At 39.7% G+C, this 24613-nt stretch overlaps 1 protein-coding gene across 3 annotated transcripts in view; it reads right to left on the bottom strand.

Annotated features, from left to right (window-relative positions):
- Window positions 1-468: 468 nt before the first annotated feature.
- Window positions 469-24613, bottom strand: part of HOMER1 (homer scaffold protein 1) — a 97061-nt gene continuing 72916 nt past the window's right edge. For 2 of the 3 annotated variants that reach the window (XM_065860333.2, XM_071802825.1), the window contains 3 exons: window positions 16722-16832; window positions 15024-15104; window positions 469-9808 (listed from right to left, as the gene is read on the bottom strand). In XM_065860333.2, the coding sequence (XP_065716405.1) occupies window positions 9620-9808; window positions 15024-15104; window positions 16722-16832 (381 nt within the window). In that variant the 3' untranslated portion in view covers window positions 469-9619. The remainder of the gene's footprint in view (window positions 9809-15023; window positions 15105-16721; window positions 16833-24613) is intronic. The other variant, XM_065860334.2, reaches the window with a different exon arrangement.

Raw genomic sequence — 24613 nt, 5'->3', positions numbered from 1 at the left:
GTTACAGCTGCTGCCTCTCTGGGTTAGTGCTGGGATTCACTAATTAATTAACCAAAACTCTGGGAAAACAAAACAAAATAGGAATTGCATTCAAGATCGCTCCCTGTATCTGCTGCCTTATCCCTTTGTTCCTACTGTATTAGTGTGCTGTCTGTGGGATGTTTGTTGGAGTTGCTTGTGCCACAACCAAGTCACCTGTATTACCTTATTTTTGCTCTTTTGCCTCACCATGGAAGGCAGAAAACTCGACTTCTCTGAGACATCTCCCTTTGCCTCATGTTGCTTGTATAAGACCAAGCGCATTCATGGTCTTTCAAACAAAATCCACTGGTTACTAAATTCCCTTTGTCTTCAAAAACTTCAGTAATTTGCATCACACTCCCTCTGTATACTGCTGTTTAGAGGTGACAGGAATAAGAAAAAATGAAGAATCATGCAATTCATACAAAGCATTTATATTAACTATACTTTTTCTTCCTCAGTACTTTATTTTAAGCCCATTAAATTTCAGTAGGAATGTAACTGAGTTCTTAGCATACAAAAATCATCAATGCATGCTCAAATTGCCATGCACGTTAACCACACAATTTAAACAACACAACAGATGTTTTATGAATCAACTTCATACAAAACATCAAGTGATGGCCTGTTTATCCCCCACGCCCACTTGCTGTGGGTAAAATGACTGTTGGAGTGGACAGAGTCCTGCAAAAACAGTATGACAAAGAAGCCATTGCACACTGCTCTTGTTTTCTAATGACATGTTTAAAAAAAAGTATTGAATTTGCATTACAAAATAAAATCAGTAATATGTGAAAAAAATACAACACCACACACACACACATCCTATCCTGTTGCTGGAGCACATACACCTGTGTCATTCCCGTAAGAGTTTCCTGAAGCTTTCTACTGAAGGAAGGTCACAGCCTCTCCAAGTGACCCATTGCAGTGCCTACTGGTTGAAAGCGTATCTTCGTATCAAAGCTGAAACATAAGCTCCTTACTTCATCTCCAACCCACTACTACAGTATAAACACATTATTTCCACCCACTTTGCAGCAGCGTTTTATGTATCCCGTCACCCCCACCTTGCTTTGTTGCGCAGCTTTACATTAAGCCAGGCTCGGTGGGTCAGCCTGGCACAGGCCATACTGGCCCGGGCTGGGCCACTGGTGTGGCCTTGGGCAGGTCTGGCCATTCATGGGCCATTTGTTCCTCTTGTACCCGTGGCCAGCAGATGGGATCAAGAAAAGCCGCATGCCAGCAAGTGACACTGGGAGCGTATCTGCTCTCATTTAATCCATCCTGGGAAAAAACGGGAGGAGTGCAGGACTTGTCCTCAGCCAAAAGTAGCATTAGTTAACCATGCTTGATTGAGCAAATCTCTGTTCAGGAGATGAAGTTTGTCACTTCTCTTTCAAAGAAGGAAAAAAAAAAAAAGGTGTCTACTCATGCAATGTTTTCAGGGAGCACAGAAGCTGCAGGTTGCCTACCAGGACATGCTTTGCTTCAACTTGTATACAAACTAATGTACAGTATGTCTAAAACACATTTAAATACTCAAAACCAGTTACAGTCCCAAGTCAATGCTATGTCCCATTTCACAGAATAATAAAACCCTGCAAGTCTTCAGCTTTTAATTTGCAAGAAACTTTAAACAGAAACTCTGTGTCCTAACCAGCATTTGTCAAGTCTGCACTATCAGCCATCTGGGATAAACCTGGGTTCTGCTCCCAGCCATCAGCTGCCCAACAGATCCGTAGTCTTCCTGCCTTCTGAGGCCCAGAAATACGAATTTGCTGCAGTCCTTAGTGGGTACTCAAGGTTTCAGGGATGCTTCTGAATAAGAAACATTTGGTACTGTCAGCACCAGGTTGGTTGAGTGATATTGAATGAAAAAATGTAGCTCCTGCTCCCTTTGGAGCCCACCCAGTGGAAGAAGCCTAGCTGTTTCCCAAAAGGACACTAAGATGTTTTCCATTAGCCCATCGATGTGTCATTGCAATAGCAAGTCATGTGGTTTCCTAAAAAAACAATCTGATCTACTGAAATACTGTAAATCATAATTTCTTCACTTACATCTGTCACAACCTTCCAGCCAGTGGAGGCCTGATCCCTTGACACACCACTGTCACCAGTTAACTGTTCTAGAAGTTGCTGCATTCCAGCTTTCACCCTGTCTGAGACAGAGCTGGGCTGATGGGCTTGCAATGTCCTCAAGCAGTGGCTCCCTCTTCCAGTGCAGCACATCGAAAGAGACTTAAAATGTCATGGTGAATTACACAGCCACCTCGTAGCTACTCCAGAGCTGTAAGACCAGCCTCAGTGGCTGGTTAATCTGTTTGTCTTCATCCTGTGAGTAAACCCACCTCTCTGGCAGGGCTACAGAGGTGACTGCACCTGTGGACGCACCAGGAGCACCTGGTGCGGCTGCTTGCTCAGCCATGGGGCTGACTCCTGCTGCCCTCCTTCAGGCCTTAATTCCTTCTGGAGTTCAGTTTCAGGTACCTGTGTCCTTATTGCCACTTCATTACTGAAATTTGGCCAAAGTGTCACAACTCCCTTAAACACCTTTGAACCTACAACACGGTTTGCTGCCTGCCTCTCCTACCAGTCCAGACTGAGTCTTGTAGCCAGATTTCCCAGCCCGACTGGGGCACATTGCAGCTGCTGCAGAGGTCTGCTCTCATCTTTGCACCAGCTGGTCCTTTCAGAGAAGTTTCAAACGTTGCTTCAATTCCTTTGCAAAAGGTCAGTCTCCTATTCTAGCTGAACACAGAAATCCTCTGGCTTGATGGGAATTTTTGCTGCCTGGTGTATGATCCCTTTGTTTTAGCAGGAAAATCAACTTAGTTTCTTCTGAAAAAAACAAAAACCCCAAAACCAACAACCTGCCAATCCTGCCACATTACTGTATTTTGACTTGAAGCCTCAAACACACTGTAAAGGAATTTTCTATTTCTGCAATGCACTCATTATCAACAAGGAGCGTACAAACTCCTGCCTTCTGAAAATACTCGCATTGCTCCTGGTCTTTGATTCAAAATACTTCCTTGTGGCACGCTCCAGTAATGCTTGTTTTGGAACATCCCAACACTTCTTCACTGCCTCTTCTTTTGGCTTCTGTGGCTGACCGACTCCTTCACTGAGGCTGAGATGTTCGAGCACAAAGACAGCACCCCATACCTACAGACACCTTTTATGTATTTTTTTGTTTGGGTTGCTTATGTGCCTGTGTGGTGAGCAGGACGCTGGATGTTTACGTGTCTCATTCCATAAGCAGTTTAGGACTTTCTTACGTCTATTGGAAACATATGCTTGGCTGCTCCACATTATGAAGGAGAAAAGAACACAGGCAGAAAAATTAAAAAAAAAAATTAAAAAAAAAAGGAAAAATACAAGAAATCTGGGGTCAAAAGGTTTTGACTTGTAGTTTCCAATGATAACAATAACCACCCCCAATGTATCGTAATTTCTTTTTCTTTCAAAGAGGTGTGGAAAAGGTGCTTATTTCAAACCAGCACATTGCTCTGCTTGTTTCAGATCTGTAGAATGAAATTTCCCCTCCGCTTTCTCCCCTTTTCTCCCCAATGCGTAGAACACTCCAGAGCAAGAGGGCTCAACTGGCAATGATGGGGCTACAGTTTGAACCGGCAGCTTCTGAATAAAGGACAACGAACCCTCCGGGGCTGCTTGTGGGACACACAGGAAGCACAGCAAGTGCAACCACGTTCTGGGCTGGTTACCGCCCAGCTCTCAGAGCGCAGCAGCGATGAGAACAGCAGGGACTTGGCGCAGGATGCTCAGACTACATACTGCTTGAGTTGCTCAGCTACACGTTACTGTCCTGGCTCCTCTCACTAGATGGAAGTCAGAGAGAGAGCTGTGCCTTTCACCGATAGATTTCTGGTTCCCATTGGTGCAGATTCCTGAGAAATAACACTGCTGGAATTACAAAAATAGCAGTATATTCAGATGCACAGAAAGTAGATTTAATTTTTACATTTCAATGCACAGGTAAGGGCTGTGATGTCTTTCTTGCAGGGAAGTACAAGATGATTTATCTTCCCATTTCTTTTGTTTAGAGAAAATTCCCATGATCAATTTCAAAGGTCTTGTTCCCTCTCCGAAAATCTTAAGCTTGCAAATATCTGCATGACTGTATTTAACTCAAAAGGGGAAAATCCAAACATGCAGATTATACCTCAACATACCTTGTCAATGTGCCTCTTCCTCTCCCCTTGGCACCTGGATGCCCATATTGTTTGTGAAGGTCCTGAGCTTTGTCTCCTTCTTGGTCTACTGGGAAAAAATTCTTCTTCCAGAATGACCACAGTCACAGAAATGCAGGTTCTCCTCCAAGAAAACTTGTGAGTTGCTATTCTCAATCTAGCGGAAGCAAAAGCGGCTGACACACTGCTGGATCCATGAGAGCAGATAAGAATCCCCAGAGCAGGGCTGGACAGGTCTGAAACTACTTCAAAGTTAAAAGAAATAAATACTCCAAAACCCAGCTCAGAATTTGGTTACACAAACACCACAGGTGATACGAACTGAGGGCAGGAAAAAACAGGGTGTGTTGTCAACCACTACTGATGACTAATACCGATACCAGACCTCTAGAGCTGTGAAGACAAACCAACCGAGAGGACATGGGGCTGGTTTGCAGACTGCCAAGACTCAGGCTGTGGTCATGCAACGCACACCTAACTCTGACCTTGAGAAGCCAACAGCAATCAAAGCAGAGTTTGGGGGCAAGCCAGCTGTACGCAATATTAGCACGATGTCAGTACCTAAGGAAAGCAAGATCCTTCCTAAGAACTTTTTTGTCACTGCTGGAAGTTCAGGTGGCCTGTGCTTTGCTATGCAAACCATTCCCATTTGTCTTACAGCTGCCAGTTCCATGTAAGGGCGTCTTTCTGGCAGCTCAGCAATTCCCCTCCACCCGCCCCAAGTCTAAAACATCTTCGGTGGTTACTCCTCCTTCCCAAGGCTGCATCTGAAATTGACACAAACCGCCAGAGGTTTGGTTGCAGCTGAGCTCTGCTCGTGCAAGACCCAGCGATGAGGGAGGAAGTGGGAATAAGTGACCCCTCTGTTTCTTTGGTCCTCAGATGAGCTGCCAGCACTGCAGGGGCAGCGTGGGCAGCTGTGGGTCCCTGAGAGGTTGTGGTGGACAAGCTGCCAGACCCCACGCCGTGTGAAACCCACTGCTGTCGGTATGAACTCTTGCACCTGCTTCCTGGCGATGCTGCATGGCCAGAATAGTGGACAGGAGCTGAACTAACTCCAGGATCGAACACAAACATTTGTGTTCCCAAACATTTAACGTAATGGGGAAAATTAATCCTACTTGCCTAAAGTCAGTGGAGTGAAACAAGGAAGTAATGCTACTAAGCAAAAATAGAGACCTTAAAAACATCTGTTATTCTGTGGCATGTTCTCAGCTTAGCACCATTCAGAGGTAGTGCACATATGCAGCATTACTAAGAAAATGTAAACAAGACAATTTGAACATTGCTTTGCAGAGTCAGGTCCATTTCCTGAAAAAAATCAGTGTATAGCTGCGCACTTAGCTGGCATGTCCAGTTACTGCGACTGAACTCTGTGTGTTTGGATGGAGTTTCTGGATGCTCCTTTTTTGTTTAGTTGCTTTTTGACATCCAGACCTCATCTCTAATTAGATTTATCTTTGGCTTCAAGATCCAAGTATCTGCAATCAACCAAATCAAGTGCTTTTACTGGCAGCTTTTACTGATATCCCCAGTTCTGCAAGAGAATAAAGGTCTGCAACAGTTTTCCATTCCTCTCTCCATGCGGTATTTCTGAAAAAGGTTTTGATTTTGACTTTTGAATGCGGCTTTTGCAAAGTGGTGTTCAGTAGCCACTTCAGTACAAAATATAAAAGATGATGACAGAACGAATTGAGGTTTAGCCTCTCATTGAAGGTAAACCTGAAGTTAATTCCTAACTGGTAGAAAAACAAGCAGATACCAGAAACCTTTCACAACTGACAACTGAAAAGACACATCCCAAAACATTCATCTTTAATCGACACATTGTTGATTCTTGCAGGGTTTTCTTTAAAGGCATTATCCTGGCAATGCCACCGATAGCATTAAACAATACTTGTTTGTGTTACATCTGGTTTAGCCCTTTATTTATATTTTACCTGAAAATGTATTTTCTTAGAGACCTTATAACAGCATTTCTGCATTATCAGTTCATTTTGTTCTTCTCTTTCCTGGATTTATTAGCCAGGAAAAGGAATCCCCAGTCTGTAACAGACAGATTAATTCACATGTTTTACTTTGTCCACATAGAAAAATGCAATTTCTAGATCATTGAGGCATATGGATTATGAACAAGACACTCCAAAAACTAACTATCCAGACGGGGATATACTTACAAAAATCTTTTATGTCAAAGTCAGGATTTCACAACATAACACCCTAATGCAAAATCCAGTAGCACCTGAAAGATTAAGGTAGCTGCTGCTATCACTTGCACATACTTGAAAAAGATTTAAGAAAAAAAATAGAGAGTAAAAGTACATTCTCCAGAGAACAGCAAGTGTATTTCAAAATAAAAACCTGTATTTTTCATTTTCTTTTGTTTGTTTCTTTGTTTTGTCTTGTCTTGTGTTTTGTTTTGTTTTGGTTGGATATTCCTGTTAGGTTTTTGGTAATTCTTTTTGCCTTTTTTTTCTTTTTTACAAGACAGTGGTTGCCACATAACAAGTTACACACGATGTGACTGCTCTCCCGTCCAGTGCAATTTCACAGTCATACCTATAGAACTCAACACCGTTTTTTCCTATACATCTTCCCGCAGTTTCATTAAAGATAGACATGATGTGTAATACCTGTCTCTGGGAAAGTAATGTTCCAAACAGGCAACTTTTATCTCAAAGCAGAAGTGGAGAGGCTATAGGAGGTATAGCCATGTAAGTATGAACTTTAGGTCACAATATCTAAACACTCAACCACTGTACATAAACATTAAAAATAGTCTTAGCAATAGGATTTTATTTATATGTGCACTTATGTCCACCTTATCCCATATTTACGTTTGGCAACTATTTGGGAATTCAAAGGTGCAGCCATCAGCAATTGTATTATTTTAAAAAAGAAATGAAGCATATCTACTCTATGAGAAAAGAAATTCTCAAATATCCATTTCCAATTTTAAATTTAATTTAAATAGGAAAATATTAAAAATGTGCACATCTAAATTTTTCCATGTTCTGTATATACATATGTGTGTGTACGTATACATAGAAATACTCATGTACCACACATATTCACAAAGTTTAAGTGGAAATATTTCTGTCCACTATTTTCCCACATGTAAATGACATCATATATTTAAAAATGTCAATAATAATATCATTAAAAATAATATTACATTTATTCCATCATCAACTCTCTGTGTTTTTATTTTCTTCATCTTTATTATGTCCATTGAGCATTAACAGGCCGGACTCTGCTTGCACTTCCACAGATGTTATGCCAAGTGAATGTTGCTGACATCACATCAGGGACACATCTGGTTTACAGCAGCTGAAGTGACAGGAGAATCAGGCCCAAACATCCCCATGTAAATTAAAAACTTGTCGTTATCTGCTCATCTGGACCTGATGAAGATATACACACCACCGTTTAAAATCCACTGAATGAAAAACATGTAGCTCACCACAAAGTTTTCAACCAGTAGCACGCTGAACCAAGCTCCCCCCCGCCCCTTTAATAAATAAAATAAGTGAGAAAATACGCTAAAATATGGAGAAAACTTAAACACTGTGTATATTACATACCATATAATACATGAGGGTTTAGCTTTTGATCTAAACCATTTTCCTGACTAGTCAGGGGAGACCTGATAAATCACTGGTAAAGAAAAAAATGGTATTATAGAAATAAAGCACATATTTCTAATATAAATGAGAACCTGTGTGTAGTATGTGTTATATACACACAGTACACACATGAAAACAAACTTTTCTAGTTTTGAATAGCAGTCTCTAAGTGAAGAAAATAGTGTTGTACAAATTTAATAAGCAGCTAGGTTTCATGTTTAACATTCAAATTAATTTGGGGAGCAAACAAAGGTCCGTGCATCTTATGACTCTAAAGTCAGACATTCATTCATACATTTTAAAAAAGCCCTCTTTAACATTACAAGCAATTTATGGCAAGAATGTTCTTTGATGCAAGACACATGACACTTGGCTTACCTTTCAAAGAGGTTTGGTTTTTTTTTTAAATAAATCTATTATATAAAGAAATGTGTGTCTGCCAAAAGTCTGTTAAAATTACATCAAAACAATTTTAAAACCTGCTCACTAAGGATAATTGAATTCAAATTCCTGTTTTTAAACATTTAGTTAACAGTTCAGAATATTGCCTGGTGTCGTTTCAATAAAGATGTGATATGAAGACCCATAAAAGAGTAAACATGTCTCCATTTCAATTTGCTATGACAACAAAACTTATAGAAACAGCTTTCTTGGCTGGACAAGTTCAGTGTACAAGTAATCCCTTGCAATAGCTCTATGCCCTTAACACAATCTGTAATAAAACAGTGCTCCCCATAAGCCATTATTCACAAAACCTGAAATTCATGTGACATTCTGAAAACGTCTCCTGCAGAACAGGTTAGCAGTTAATTGAACATACATATTCAATATATGTATCAAGGCCAGAAAACAAACAACTGGCTATTTCTTGTTATCTGTGCATGTCAAATTTTACATTTAAAATTCTCAGGGGTTTTTTGCCTTTTTTTTTCTTTTTTTCTGGGGGACTCACCTTCTATCATTGGTTGGTTTCAAAATATAGTTAAGTGGAAGATAGCATCTCACTGTAATTACATGGAATTCATATGAAAAAGTAAACCTTACATTGGACAATACTGTAGAACACCAGAGTAAGCTCCATAAAGAGATACGGTATCTTCCAGTAGAGATATATATATATATTAAAATAAAACAAAACAAAACAAAATGAAAGAAAAAACACCAACCAAACAACCAAAAAAACCCCCAAAGGAAGAACTTTATACAAGCAGTTATAGTAACTTTTTTTCAATTAAAGATGCAATTCTCTCTCACTCCTGGCAAGAATAAATTGGTAATGACACTGCTTTGCCACAGTGCAAAGTATCCTGAGAAATTATTAAGAACAATAAAACACAGGGCTGTCATCACCAAGTTCTTGCACAAAACACAGCAATTAAATATCTTAAATAAATAAAACAGCAGATAACCTATATTGTGTCTATCACAAAAAGGGGATGTGACCTGGGACACTGCTAATTCTTCCTCCACTGATAATTAGAAAAGGATTGCATTCAATTACTGTTAATATCTTTCAAGTTATCTATGGCCAATAACGTACAAGGAGGTAATTTGTAATTCAAGTTTTTTTGTTTGTTTTTTTTCTTCAACTAGCTACAAGCTGAATTCTAAATTTTACATTGAAATATGACTCAAATTTAAAACAAGCCCTCTCAGAGGAGCGTTTTCTAATTTTGTGCAACTTTGATGCAGAGCCCAACATAGTCCTATGAAGAGAGACAGTGCATCTTTAAGCTGATTGGCACTGAAATCCCATTTTCTTTAGCTGCATTCTATTAGCTTGGCCAAGTTATCTCGTAGCTCTGTTAGTTCAAATATTTTTCCATCAAGAATTTCTAAAAGTGTCTTCAAGTTATTGCGAAAAGCTTCTTGCTCATTCTGACTTTTCTCCAGACGTTGCTCTAGATCAGACAGCTGGCCTTCCAGGTCTTTGTTTCGAATTTCTACTTCCTTCAGAGAAAATACATAACATGTTAATGTCTCATCTGCAAACACAAAGCAGTCTAACCTGCTGGTATTCCTCTGCTATTTTTGTCAACTGCTTTTAAAAACAATTTGTGACACTTTAAAGCTTCCACTAATCCAAAACCAGAACTTAAATTGTTATTACAATTGCGTGTGTACCACCGCTTCCTCCATTTTTTCAGTAGTTCATCTGAAGGACAGAAACTTTTGGAGAGGGATAAAATTTAGCCAGTATACAACAGATCTGGTTTACTTACTCAGGTAAGTTACTGCTTGTATCATTCAGAGATGTGCCTCCTTCTCAAAGGTTTGCTCAAGTTCAAGTACTCCCTCATTTAACCTACACGAATTGCTCAAGGACACAGTTCCCATTAAATGGCCTCACACAGAAGCTCATCCAGAATACTGCTTCCTGGACAGAGGAGTACTACCTTACCCCTGTCCTACATTATAGGCCTTTTCACCCTGAAAACTAGGATGGAAACATCAACTAGCAAGACAGATCTTGAGGTGATACTGACTGTAAGAAAGTTAAACCAGCGAGTGCAAGCTGCTTGTGGCCACCAGCCCCAGGGATGGTCCCTTCCCATACAGTGGTGGGATGACTGAGCAGAGACGGGGTACAGGCAGCTGGGGGACCCGACCTCAGCCAGCTCAGCACTGGATGGTGAGGAGGAGGAACCCCTGGCACCAGCCTGCGGGCTGGGCAGGGGACGGGGTCACGGCTGCCCGGCTTTGTGCGGACCCGGTGCCCTCTCTTCTGTCAAACTACTGGTGTGACAGTTGCGCGGGTCTGGAATAGCATATTGTTATTTGTCATGTTCATTGTACATCACACAAATTCATTCTGAATTTCATCATTTCAGTTGTGAAAGACACTTTCAAAGGCAGAACAGAGGCATACACCCTGTGGAACCATTCTCTGGAATAAAGCATTGTGAATTCATTTTTACATACATTAACTTGTTTCAACACTGCTTCCCTTTGCAGAGGCTTTGTATCACAAAGCTTTAATGGGCCTGCTCTGAGTTTTTACAGCAACCAGTTCTACACAGCCACAGGAGGGAGGTTTGGCAGCAGGCATTGCTCCCAGCACCACGACTCCTCTTCCCGCCCTCCTCCCCGTTTTCGTTACGGTTCTTCTGTCTCCCTCAAAGCTGACAAATGTACTCATGTTTACATTGGAAAGATCTCAGCTAACCACAATAAACAACCTGACCCACGCAGAACATTTATGTGGGAACTCAAGAGTAACAGGTATAAAATGTCAGGCCTGTGTCAAAGTCCATGGCCCAAGACACGTTTCCACCTGCGAAGGTTCTGACAGCTCCACCAGCCACTGCATCCCTGGCCAGGAGAGGGATGTGGGCTTGTGGTCACTGCCAGTTTTGGCTTCCAGGCCCTGCAGCACGGCAGAACTATAGGAACCCCAGCACCAGAGTAAGTGGAGAAGGCAGAGCCTCAGGAATCTGATCTCCTAATACCTGTGGTTGCTTGTGCAGCCAAGGGTTATGTCCAGACTGAACTGCAATATCTTCCTTACTTGTTGTTTGTAAATGGGCAAGTTAAAGATTACAGAGCTTTGGGCACTGGTCTTGAATATCATAGCTGAGAGCAATAATCACCCCTTGCTGCTGGGACCAAGAGGAGAAGTAGTTTAATCTGTTTAACACTGAATGATATAGTTGCCGAAACATTAAAGGAAGCTAACTGAAAAGAGTATTTGTAGAAACAATATAAATTAAAATACATACATGCTTATGTAGTAATACCCCACCACTGCTATAAACGGGCAAGCTAACTGATAATAACTCAGCTACACCCTCTGAAGGCTCTCCTACTCCTGCCCTCCGAGCTGAGTACTGACAAGTACTACCTGGTATAGTGACTGCACGGGTTCAAGACCCTCTAAGGCCAAGTGACTGCAGTACAGGACCAAAAGGGAAATTCAAGGCTCTCTCAGCTCTGCAGGAATGACATAGTCCTTTCTTTAGCTCACTCAAAACCCATAGCTGTTTCTCCATGTTTGCTCATGCATCCTACTTCTGTCACTGCTCCTCTTCTACTCAAAAGATGTGTGTGCACTAGAAGGTCTCCTTGCCACTGCTCTTAGACCAGAGATAATTAATTTCTATAAGCAGGGAAGCCTGTGATGACAGGGACCACTTTGGAACAAATCCACGGATACATTAATGGTTTTATTTTGTGAAATTTGGGCATGAAGAGCATGCCATTGGCCTGTATCTAGTACTGAAGATCATCTTTCAGCCCATTCTCAGATGCCCTTAAACTGAGGAATTGTTCTGCTATGAGCTGTTAGGGTGGGAGCACACAGGTAAAATGGAAAGCTTTATGTTGGCCGTAGGAATTTCCGTTCATATTCAGCAAAAGGCAAACATTCCATTACTACTCCTTGCCCTGTTATCTCTTCAAATTAGAAGAGCTCCCTTCTTTTGTTTGTAATTCCAGCTTCCGTATCTTATTTCTATTCCATTTTTGACATCTCTTTCCTAATCCATATACATTTGGCTTCCCAAACATTTCCTCAGATATACTTTCTCCAACATTTCCTCCTGTTTTATTTTCCCTAAATTATGCTTAACATATTTAATAATGTATGGGAAGCAGAACTACCTGAAATATGTCACAAGCTGTTACTTTTAATTTCTGCTTCTTCCTAAATGTTACATTTGATCCTTACACATATTTACCATCAATTAGGATTAATTATTTTTGCAATAGTATTGCATTACAAGTTCATGTCTAACTAATGTGCAGTTTCCTCTTACAAATCAATCTATCTCAAAACTGTTGCTTCTTGATTGGAAGAAGGGGTGTCCATGTAATGTAATCTATTCTAGTTGTGTCATCTCACTTTATTCGCAGTTAATCTCATCTAACAATAAACTAACTCTTCTGATATGATACACTCAGGCCTTTTGCAAGGTGTATTTTACACTGTTTTTACAAGGTCTCCTTACAGTGGGCACAATAATTTCTGATGCACTGTTTTATTTTTAAAAATAAATAAATTATGAACAAGTTATGTTTGTAGTTTGCACCAAAATAATCTTTTGTGGAATTCAGTGCAAGGATCCAAATAAAATATTCAAACTATATGCAACAGCTATACTTAGGAATCAGCCATAGTAATAAAGATATCCTGACTTACTGTAAGAGTTACACTGGTCATGACTAATTGATATATCTTCTCTACATTGCTAATGAAATTATTAAGTAACAAGTGCCCTCATACTTACCTGTCACAGTGATAACATGTTGCTCTTCACTGGAATTTGCCAATGATGGATTTCTAATTCATTCCCTGATACAAGTTTGTCAGAAATGCAATACACCTTGACATAGTAATGTCTTTGTATAGCGTTTTTCATACAGGCTATATTCCAAAATATTTTAGTTACATAATCCATTTTTAAGCACAAGAGGGAAAAAATAAAGCAGCAGAGTGAGATGAACAGATACGGACCCTGGAGCCAATCACTCTGAAAATATTTGATGAGTCAAGGAAATTAATAGATGTGAGATGGTTGGTCTGGAGCTACAGAAGAAAACAGCATTTCACTGACGTCACAGGTTGGGGTAAAGCGCCTCAGAGAAGGCCAGTATAATCAAAGCAGGATGTTTATAGCAAAGCAAAGGCTAAAGGTCTTTTGCACGGGCTGCATCAGGTCAGTAATAAGCTTTAAGCTTAAGAAAGACAACTTTTAACTCGGATCCTAAGTGAGCTTTAAATTTACTTGAATCATACAGAACTATTTTCAGAAACTGATTATAACTACATTATGACGTATGGACATACATACACAACATATCCATTTGGTTACTAAAGATATAAATATACCAAAAGGAAGCTACTGACTTTTATAAAGTACAAATTTTAATAAAAGCTTAGCATTTTCTAATCTTTCATCTCTTACTAGTCTCTCAGAATTCTGCTTGCTAAGGATAGCTAATTCCTGGCTCACTTTTACTTTTCATATGATCTTACCCTAAAATTATTGCATATGCTACTGCTAGAACAATTTCCAACTTCCATTATAATCTCCCTTTTGAGTCTCTCAGATAAGCACCTTTTCAGCTGCAAACTCCCACTTTTAGCCTAAAGCCAGCAACAATTTCTGGAATAGCAGAACAGGCAAGCTCAGGTACATTCAAAACAATCTTTAAAGATTCTTTAAAGAAATAACATACTTTTTCCAGATAATTTGACTTAGGAATGAGAAAAATGAATAGACTCATTTTGTTCTTATGTGGTTATTCTGTAGGTTAAAATGAAATTCAAGGAAGTTCCAATTCAAGTAATGCATTTCAAAGAATACCTGCTTAGTGATTTTTAAGCTGCGGGCTTGCTTTCAGCGTGATTTGGGTCGAGCCACAGAACAGCGAGGGTCACCTTTCAGCGATTCGGATTTGGAGCTATTTAATGCCTGAGTTGCCAGTACTATCAGAATTCCAAATTCAGAGTTTAACCCCCCTAAGCTTTGGGTCAGCCTCGCTCCCAAGGCAGGTTTCAAAATGGAGCGTATGTGCTGGCTGGTCAGCCCGGTGACGGAGAGGAGCTCAGATGTAGCAAGGGAGGGCACACTGAGGCCACACCGACTCTGGTAGGCTGAGGTATCTGGCTTTACATACAGTAAAGAAACAAGCCAGGAAAAAAAAAAAACAACCAAACAATAAAAACAAAATAATTCTAAATAATTCCAATGAAAGGTCAAAGTGTGTTTTTAAAGTCTGTACTACACAAGTACCCTTTAACCTTCTCTTCCTCAGAGCACATTTAAAAGCTGAACACAAACTCATTCCAACCTGATGATACACAGGCAGATTTTCCATGGCACACAAGACCTCCGGGAAGATACTGCAGTGAGAATGAGACCACAACTGCCCAGGACATGTATCAGTGCAGGACTTCTGCTAGCCTGAGAGTACTCTGTGGACTTGTAAACGAAATTTGGGTGTGCTCCCTCAGGTAAAATAGCACCTTGCATCAGGTGGAACTGCTAATACTAATTCCTAAGGATCATCCCACCCACCATTTCCCAATGCGGTCTAACTTATGTATTTACCTGGCATCTCCAGTGAAGGCAGGACAAGTTGCTGATGTGAACTGCTCACACGATGATAATTTTTCCCTTCTCTTTAAATTAAGATGATGCTCACCTAAATTAAGATAGCTCACCTGTAACTTCTGGGTCAGAGAATCCCTCTGTGCCTGGAGCTCTCTGGCATTGTTGATTTCTTGTTTCAATCCTTCTATTTCCTAAGGGAGAAGAAATAACCTTGCTAGCAATGTGTTACCTGGCTTGGCCTCAGTGCTGGATATCGCCTCTTCTCCTGAGCAAGCCTTTGCAATGATACCAAAACTGGCAGCTGGCCACTGCCCAGCACAGCACATGAATTTTAAGCCCCAATCTCCATGCTCCTGAATCACGGTGCCTAAACAGCAATTCCACTGTGAATAAACAACACTACAGATAAGCATTCACTTCCAAAAAAAAAAAATCAAAGTTTTCCTCTCCCACACAAAAGATCTGAAATATTTTTTTTTCCTGGAAAATTAAGGGTCCTGTAATTAGAGAAGCAATTTTATACTTTAAATTCTATCAGAATCTATCCTTCTCTATTTTTTCAACAGAAAAATCCAACTTTCATCTGTGAGCTGCTCGTTCTGCTTAGCAGGGCTAAGCATCAAAAAATTGCCTGCTTTGACCATTGTTTTCTGTTAAAAGTGAGTCTAAAAGAAATGGTATCTCTAATTTAGCAAGAAGAACGTAATTAGGTATTAAAATAACAAATATAGATAAAATAGTGAATGGAAGAGAAACTTTTTCTTAGCTTACTTTCAGGAGATAAGAATAAAAACAGCATCAAACTTAAACCTATTAAATACTTTTCCCCAGAAGGGGGTATTCACCTCCCCAAACTACTTTTGGAAAGATCTCTTTGCAGCGAACAGCTCAGCAGAATTCAGAAGTGGATAGGCACCAAAATGGGACACATTATCAAGCTGAGGCTAGTCTCCTACATATGAGGGAGTTTGTAAAATGCTTTGTTCCATTTTGGGAGAATATTCTGTAACTACTGTGCCTCTCCTGTATCCCCTTTGGAAACACCCGGAAACTGCTCCACTGGAGGCAGGACCCTGCAGCCCCCTCCAAACCCGCACACCAGTGCCCATGGCATCTGTCACGGAGGGCTCAAGGGATCTGGTCTTACATGGGGCAAATAATCCTTCACATGCAGCTCCTTCCACCTCTCTTTTCCCATTCATAAAGGGGCGATTCTTGATCATCCTGTGGCATAAATCTGCTTTCCCCAGGACCCATGCCAGTGCAGGTGTTACTCCAGTTCCTTTTGTTTTCTTGGTGCTGGTCCAGCCCAGAGAAAATGGCACAAAAATATCCTCAGGTTTCAGGTTGGGGGCTTGGAATATGTTTAAGGAAAGGGCTGATCATAAAAGTCAGCTGTATTAACACAGCTTGAAAATAGATTGGCCTGAAAAAGGCATTGATCTATTACTTGTTCCAAACTCAAAAGCATGTTTATGAGAGCTTCCCTTCTTAGTGAATTTGGCCTGCAGCAGTGTGATGACTGCTCTGTGGAAACCACTTATGACTTTTGCAAACAGAGAAGCTTGGTAAAAGCAAACAGGAAAACATGATACATTTTTTTTGTTGCTCAGATGCCCAGCCCTATATTGGACTGGTATAACTGTATACACAGAAAAATGTTAATAAGTTCAAAGAAGCTGAAAAAAATTTTACTTTGTATCATCTATAGGAAATAATGCAGTATTTACCAGCGATCATCAAGCTTAATATCAAAAGTCTTTAAAAATGACACAACGGAAAATCCAAGAATAAATGGTAGCAAATACCTCTTCTTTTTTCTTCAGTGTAGACTCTAACTCCTGTATTGTCTGGTTTAATTCTGTTTTATGTGTGTGGACTGCATTGGCTTGACTGCTCACACACTCTAGCTCAGTCACCTGTTGAAGTAAGTAGAAATAGCACATATAGAATTAATTTCAACAAATTCAGGGTACTATTTTTTCTTCGCATTTGAAATATAACCTTAACTCTGTATGACTTATGTTGATTAAAATAGTGAAAGTGCTCTTATGAAGTTAGCATAAAATTCCTTAATTAATTGTTTAGCATAAAATGGTTGCTATGGCTTCTTGGAAACAATAAATTTAATAAGTTGCAGGCTGAAAAGAACATTTAAGTTAAACTTATACTCACTAATTTTTGAGATTTTTATGAAAGAAGCTGAATTACCATTTCAGAGTCAGTAATGGCAAGACGATTAAACACAAATCTGTCTGTCTAACTAACCTCTCCATCTGACACGTCTTCATTTTTCACCATCTTCATCAACTAAGCCAGAATGCTCACCCACCTCCTAGCAAACCTATTAACATTTCACAGCCTCAATTTCCGACTTGGCATCCAAAGATAATAGCAGACACTCAGCCACCAATGTACAACTGCCAACTTCTTACTTCCTCTAGTTTCACATCTCATCTCTCAGTCACAAAGCCAACAGCTAATGGCACAATTTGGATTTGCATTGCTCCTCTTTATTAGCAGACATCAAACACTCTCCATCTGCCCTTGGATAAGTTAAGATACCTGGCAGTGGTACACCCTTTTTATTTTGTTATTTTAATCAAAGAGATGTTAATATACTGTCACTCACAAAAAAACAATTGTCAAAACCAGCATCTGCACTGAAGAAATAAAATCCATGCAGCTAGAGTCTATGCAGAAATGTCTTTGTTCATGTACCTCTCAAATTACAGATCAAGATACCAGAGCGCTCTCACACTGCACATCTGCGTGGATGTGTGCACCAACACCTACTGTTTCATAATAAACTGTTGAAATATTAAAAATACTATTTACAACCTAATAACTCATTTTTATACTGAAGACATGAGCCTGTCAATCTTAGTATATAGTCTTCAACAGAGCTGCACCATCTACCTACAGTAACTAATAAATCTGGCCCCCAAATCCTTTGAACAAAGTGCTATACAATTCTGCAAGAAAACCCTTTAGGTGTCCATTTAACTTTCTTGGAGAAGTAGCCCTTAGATGGAGCGCAGGCATTCTCAAAGACAATTTTATTTCTTAGATAAAAGAACATCCTGAGGAATCCAGGTGGGTGCCCTCCAGCACTGATGTAGACTAGCTAGTGAAGCCACTGTGATTCCAGTAATTTCAGACTCTGAACTATTTATAGGCTCAAAACTCATTTACCACAAAAAGAAGTACAAGGAAAGACAAGATGAAATACAAGAAAATTAAAACAAAATCCCCATCAACTTCTCCGTTCTGAGTCACAGGGCATGAACTTCTCTGTGACAGCCATGACCAGTCTGGTTTCCACTACTGGAAAACTGCGACGAAACAGTTTTGCACATCATGTATTTTTAAACAGAGACAACTGAAATTACAGCAAATTCTTGAGACATATAAGAGGAATGAGGGATGAGGATATAGCTTGGTAACACAAAACCTCACACCCCGTCACAAAGAACTATCTTACTTGCTGGAATTGTCCCAGAAGAAATATCAGTGTTCATGGCAAAAAGTAATAGTAGTTTGCTCAGTTTTATATGCCACTAAACATGGAAACTGAAGTCTTAGAAAATTTACTCAATTTGCTTCAATTACACAAAAATGTCTATTTAGATTCCCTGTGGCTCCTACCAGTTGCGACTGTTACAGCACTCACCACTACAATAACACAATGAGCAGAACTGGAACACGTGACTGTTATTAACCTATGTCTACACAGTGTCTGAACTAACATCTACATATAACAAGAATCACAGAGGCTCAGACTAATTCAGGCTGGAAGGGGATGCTGGTGGTCATCTAGTTGAGGCCTCCTGCTTAAAATGGGGTCAATTTTGAAGTCACATTTGGTTGCTCAGTGTCTTGCCTTATTAAGAGTCCTTCCCTATCTCGCAGAGCTGCCTCAGCTTTACACAGGTTCCCGTATTTCTGACATTGTGGATTTATGCGGAACTCTGGCTCATTCCTAAATTTTGCAGGAACTGTCAAACTCACTCACCTCCCCCACTTGCGATGTTTAACGTCTTAAACACTTCCAAGCTTTTCTGCTGGCCCAAGTCTTGAATTGGAGGTGGAAGACTTTGTGAACCCATGGCTAGGGTTGTTATAGGAACCCAGGGTCAGGCCCTCTCCCACTCATTGTGAAAGACCAGAGCATTGTATGGTAACCTCCAAGAAGGCCAATGTCTCTTTTATAACTGTTAGACTCAGCTCCATCCACTGGCTGAGACAGAAGAAAACTCAGTTCCCAAACCACCTCTGTCCTAGCACCTAGTGCCTTGGAAGGAAGCGTGCAGAAGCGTCTCATCCTGGGAGCAAGGAAGCACTTGGACCCTCACGCTCCCCAGTACACTCCAGTCCGTACTAACTTAAGACACCTATTGAAATCGCTCAAGCAAACACAGCTAATTTTGCTTGAGCAGAGCAGGTAGTGCTCTCACAAACCTTCTTGCCAACAGAGGCAACTGCTGTCAGAAGGGCAATTAATTACCAATGCTAAAGAGCCTGTAATGTCTTATTCTGGTCCAGCTTTTCTCTGGGCAAATGTCCATCTCCTACTGCTTATGCAAGAAAATAATGCATTGTTCAACTGTTTTGTTTACTGTTGGATGAAAAATCAGTAAGTTGGAAAAAAATAACAAATCCCGTTTTAAAAATGGGGTTACTTTAATCATAGTCTTATTTTAATGCCCATTCCTACAGAAAACTCAAAACATGTCAAATATCTTCATGACGTTATCTTCTTGAATATACCTATAAAAAGGCAAATAATATTGTGATCCTTTCAAAAAAATCCGTAAAGTAAGATGGGCTAGAAAATGATGTGATATAAAGAATATGCAGTTGAAAAGAGAAGTAACAAAAGATAAAGCTCTAGGCAAAAATCTGGATAGCATTTATTTGCTCTATTTCCTTGTTTCAAATTGAATTTACTTTTCTCATGACCAGTGGCCCAAAAATCATTAAAAATAACTGTTTATGCATTATGCACAGAAGGAGGCATAAAAGGAGGCTAAAATGCTATAGTCTGACCCTCCCATGTGCTATTTTCAGGACATCTCCTCATTCGGTGTTTCATCTTTAAGAGCAAGGCTCAATCAATCGTTAAAGCCTTTGCACAGCAACACTGAGCAATGTACCTGTGATTAAGCTTTGTTTCCAGTACAGAATTCAAACTAAAAGAACAGCCTTTGAGCAAAAACTGATTAAACAAGGTTCTTCTATTGTGCTATTGTAAGACTGCACTGACAATACTGTGGTTTTGTATTTGAGACTAAAAATGAAAAAAAAAATTGTTCTTAGCTTCTTCTTCTTTACTTTGCACTTTTCATCCAGGTAAGGATTGCACATAGGAAAAAAAATTGTAAAAGGGCTTTTTAGTGACTATTCACTGAGCACACTCGTCCAGTGTATGGCTGGCGTTATATTTAACTCCATACTTCAGTAAGAAATACATCAGCTGAAAAGGCAACTTTTTCTGGCAGAGCCTAGACCTTCTCAGCAGAGGCCACTCTAGAGTTTTCTGAAAATTTTAATCTAGGTTCAACAGCCCATAAATAGAGGAAGATGCCAGGCAGAAATTTTCATTGCAGCAGACAGCTAGTGCACACTGCACTGCTGGGAACACCAGGGGAGTCGGGCTTTGAGCCACCTAACACAACATGGAGCAACACCCTCAATGTGAGCTCAAGACAGTGACCGCCCAAAGCTTCAGAAGACTGAGGAACCTCTCAAAGAAAACAAACTGAATCAAATCACAAAGAAACCAAGAGAGGAGTTGCACCAATTCCCAACATAGACAACTACTTCACAAGTAAAGACTTCAGTTAGACAGAGGCAAAGAAGTGGGAATAACGGAAATATTTTGAGTGATCTCCTTCCCCAAATAATTATTGATTGCATGAATCTGTGCTGTGCTGCAGGTTGATTAATTTTTTCAAACCACTTTCTTGAGATAAATTTGTAAACTTCTAATCTCAAACAATAGTTTTTATTCAGCATCTTAAACTCAGTACCAAGAGATTATGAAGTTCCTTCTAAACTTCATACAGAAATCAGTTCAATTGGTACAGAAATGCAAAGAAAGGCAGATAAGAATATATTTCCACTGTAGCTGTAGACTATTTTATATACTTGACACCATTACCCTGTTGTTTCCTAAAGGTATTTTTATCCCTTCTGTTTACTGCAGAGTGCAATATTCAAGGTCTACTAGCCCAAGCTACAATGCTGAAGAGGCAGAGTACTCACATGCAGGACTGAATTTAAGTATGTATCTTAGTCTAGTTGAGTTAGATCCCTAAATGGATCATAACTGTATCTGTGACAACATTATTCCATCAATAATTCAGGATGAACCTCCTACAAAGAAAAAAGAGCCCTTTGCTTTCCACAAAGAGAAGAGAAATTGTGTTGCATGGCTCAGCAAAACTAGGAGTAACTGCATAAAGTTTCACATAATTTATGCAGAAGCAGCTTGTCAGTTCTTTATGGTGGATAGTAAGATGCAAGACAGCGTGCTACAAGCCAGTCATAAAAATAATTCCAGTATAGCTTTCAAGAATAAAAAACTCTAGAAAGATTTTTAGTGCTAAGAAATCTGAAAATGCAGAAAACAAGGAAAATTGCTTTTCAAGGTTGCTGCTGAAAGGACAAAAATCACACCATCGTATTATTCATATACATCACTTCTGACAGCAAATTAATTATTGCATTTCTCCAAGTGCTCATAGATAAAATGATAACCTGGAGGCAGAAGGGAGTTTTGTGCATTACCAACAATATATTACTTGTTTCACCGGAGAAAACAATTAAAGATTTTGCTGAAAAGGACACATTTTACTCTGTGGGCACTGATGCTTCAAGCCATGGAAACATGAAAATGTTTTCCACAGTTATTCATTGCTAGAGAGATGAAAAAGGAATAATCCATCATCTACTCCATTTTTGTGAAGTAACGACACTGCAGTAGGAATTTTTTGAAAATATAGGAAGTTTACTAAAATTGATGCTTTAAGCTTCAGCCATGCATTATTATTTGCAACTGATAATGCGAATACTAACTTCAGAGACATCCCTTTCTCTGCAATCTAATTAGCAAATACTTTTTCCAGCTATCTGGCCAGCTCATGAAATACGTGCAATAGCAGACACATTGCAGATATACCATCCTTTCATCCTGAGGATTTAAATCCAGTAATTTCCTCATTTTCCTGGAGAGTTTTGGAATTATAGGATGTATTTCATTCTACAAAGCTTTGACCACACAAAGATTTTGTGGCATGCCTCCACAAAGTATGCTTTTTATAACTTGCAGACAAATGTATCTCAACAATTTTCTTATGTTTCTTAGAAAGACGAATATGAGAGACCTGCCGATGAAAGCTTTTAATCTCTTCCCAGAGTCACAACAGGTTTGGTTGGCGTGTTGTTTTAGTTTTTTTTCAAATTGTAATCTGGTTAACGACACATTCAGTGAAAGTGAATTCTCAGGAAAAACCTAATGAAATAGTCCTGGGTCCTAAATGCAAATCTGCTCTAAAAACAAACCAAGGCAAACAGAAGAAGACAGAAAAGACTTGCCTGCAGTTCACCATACATCAAAAAAAAGCCAAATTCACGTTTTGATTTCAGGAATAAAACCTGTATCACCTGGTCTGTCTGAAAAGAGGCTGTCTTTTTAGGAAACTGTAATTATTAATACAGGGTTGAAAACTGAAAACTATGCAGATTATTTGTACTAGGAATCACACAAAGAAGCTGAGAATACAGGTTGGTTTCAGAAATCCTGTCCTAGGAAACGCTCTGTGAGTCTAACATCAAGACTGACAACAAACACCATTTTCAAAAGTAACATGGAACTTACGATAGCTGAAATGGTTATAGGAGGAGCAAAAATGTATATCGGAGAAAAAAACCCACATATCCCCTTAAATAAAATGCTTGTATTTTTCCTTTGTTATCCCCTAATACTATGCAAAAAACCGTGGTCAGTTTGCAATGGTTTCCCAAGGATTTTTAAAATATTACTCTGGATTTTTTTTATTAGAAACTAGTTCCACTGTGAGAAGGATAACTGACCTTACAGAGCTAATTACTGCTCTGAAACATAAACTCTTTTTTAAGGAAAGATTGTAAGCTAAGAAATAAAAAACAGTTGCTACATTCCCATATGTCTTCTAAAAACTCCATTATCACAGTTAGAACAATTAGCCTTTCCAGATGTTACTGTGTCATAGAAAACTCTGATACTCCCCAGAACATCTCTCTTGGACATTAGGTCAATATTTTAAATTATGACCTCACTTGGGCGAGAGATGCCCCTTTTTTTGCCTTTTCAGGAGCTTCTAGTGCAACAAGTGTTTACTTGCAATTCCAGATGAAAGGACAGCATACATAAATACACAGATTTAGTTGTCTATTTCTTGTGCACTCAGAATTGGTCCATCTGCACACATATCTTTTCAAACAAATGCACAGAGAAATACTGACAAAATTATAATCAGATTGTTTTGGTTAAATTGCAAAGCTACCCATAACTACCCTGCAAAATGCTCATCTACTTACACTGTAAACAAACAGTACCAAGCTGCTCTCTAACCACATGCTAATTACAATATCTTAAGAAAGAAGCTGCACATGGATAACTCTTTTTTTCTTTAATCAACCAAACAAAATTTAGATATAGTGTAAGTTTGCATTGTTCAGTGGGAGTAGGAGGGACACAGTCTCAAATAGGGGATGACAAGACATAGTGTCCTGGTTTAACCTGAGCTAGCAATCACAAACACAACAGCTACTGACTCACTCCTCCCATCCCCCAAATTGGGGAGAGAATTGAGAGGGAAGGGAGAAACTTGTGGGTTGAGAGCAGCTGAGTAGCCTGGTCCTGAATGGCTGATCCCAGAGAGAGAGAGAGAAAAAAGAGAAAAAGGCTGAAAGGCCAAAAGGCCACTGCAAGCAGCAGGATGGCACAAGGCAAAACTAAAGGAACTCCTGAATGGAACTCAACTGAAATGGAGCAGAACCAGAACGGGTCTGCGTCTATGTCTCTCTAGCTGGAAAACCCAACTCTCATTAAATACGAAGCATGACGCTAATGGGATGGAATATTCTCACTGATCACCCTGGATGTCAGTCAAGCTCTGCCCCATCCCTGTCCCACTTCCTCGTTACTCACACCTGCAGGCACGGAGCTCAGAATAGGCTTTGCCTCCCAGACAGCAAATAAGATAGCCGTAAACTCTTATGTTTAATCTGTTCCACGTCTAAGACACTGGAAAGTTATTTGAAGAAAAATAATAACCTTGTCCTGGGGTGTTATCTTCTTGTTCTCAAAATGACCGTGCTAGCTACAAAAAAGAAAAGTGCCTAACTACCTGAAGAAAATTAACTTGCTCTCAGTTAAACCAGCGAAGATAGGCACCACATAAAAAAGGCACATTGCCAATAAATTCCTGGATCAAAACTCCATTCCTGTATTTCCTTTTACTACACTTTCTGTCACTTTTCATACTTCCACTTTAGATGCTTTTAGATAATGTCCTTCCTTGGCCACATAAACCCAATTATTTATAGTAGTCCCACACTGGTGCTAGTAAGACTTCTCAGTAAGTATGAAGCCCACAATATGGGCTCTGGTTCAGAAAGTAACTTTATTTCATCTGCATGTTCAAAATTTAGT

Source organism: Patagioenas fasciata, chromosome Z, assembly GCF_037038585.1.
Source record: "Patagioenas fasciata isolate bPatFas1 chromosome Z, bPatFas1.hap1, whole genome shotgun sequence".
NCBI classification, from domain to species: Eukaryota; Metazoa; Chordata; class Aves; order Columbiformes; family Columbidae; genus Patagioenas; species Patagioenas fasciata.
The sequence above is the reverse complement of the archived record's forward strand: the minus strand, read 5'-3'. Positions and strand labels throughout refer to the sequence as shown.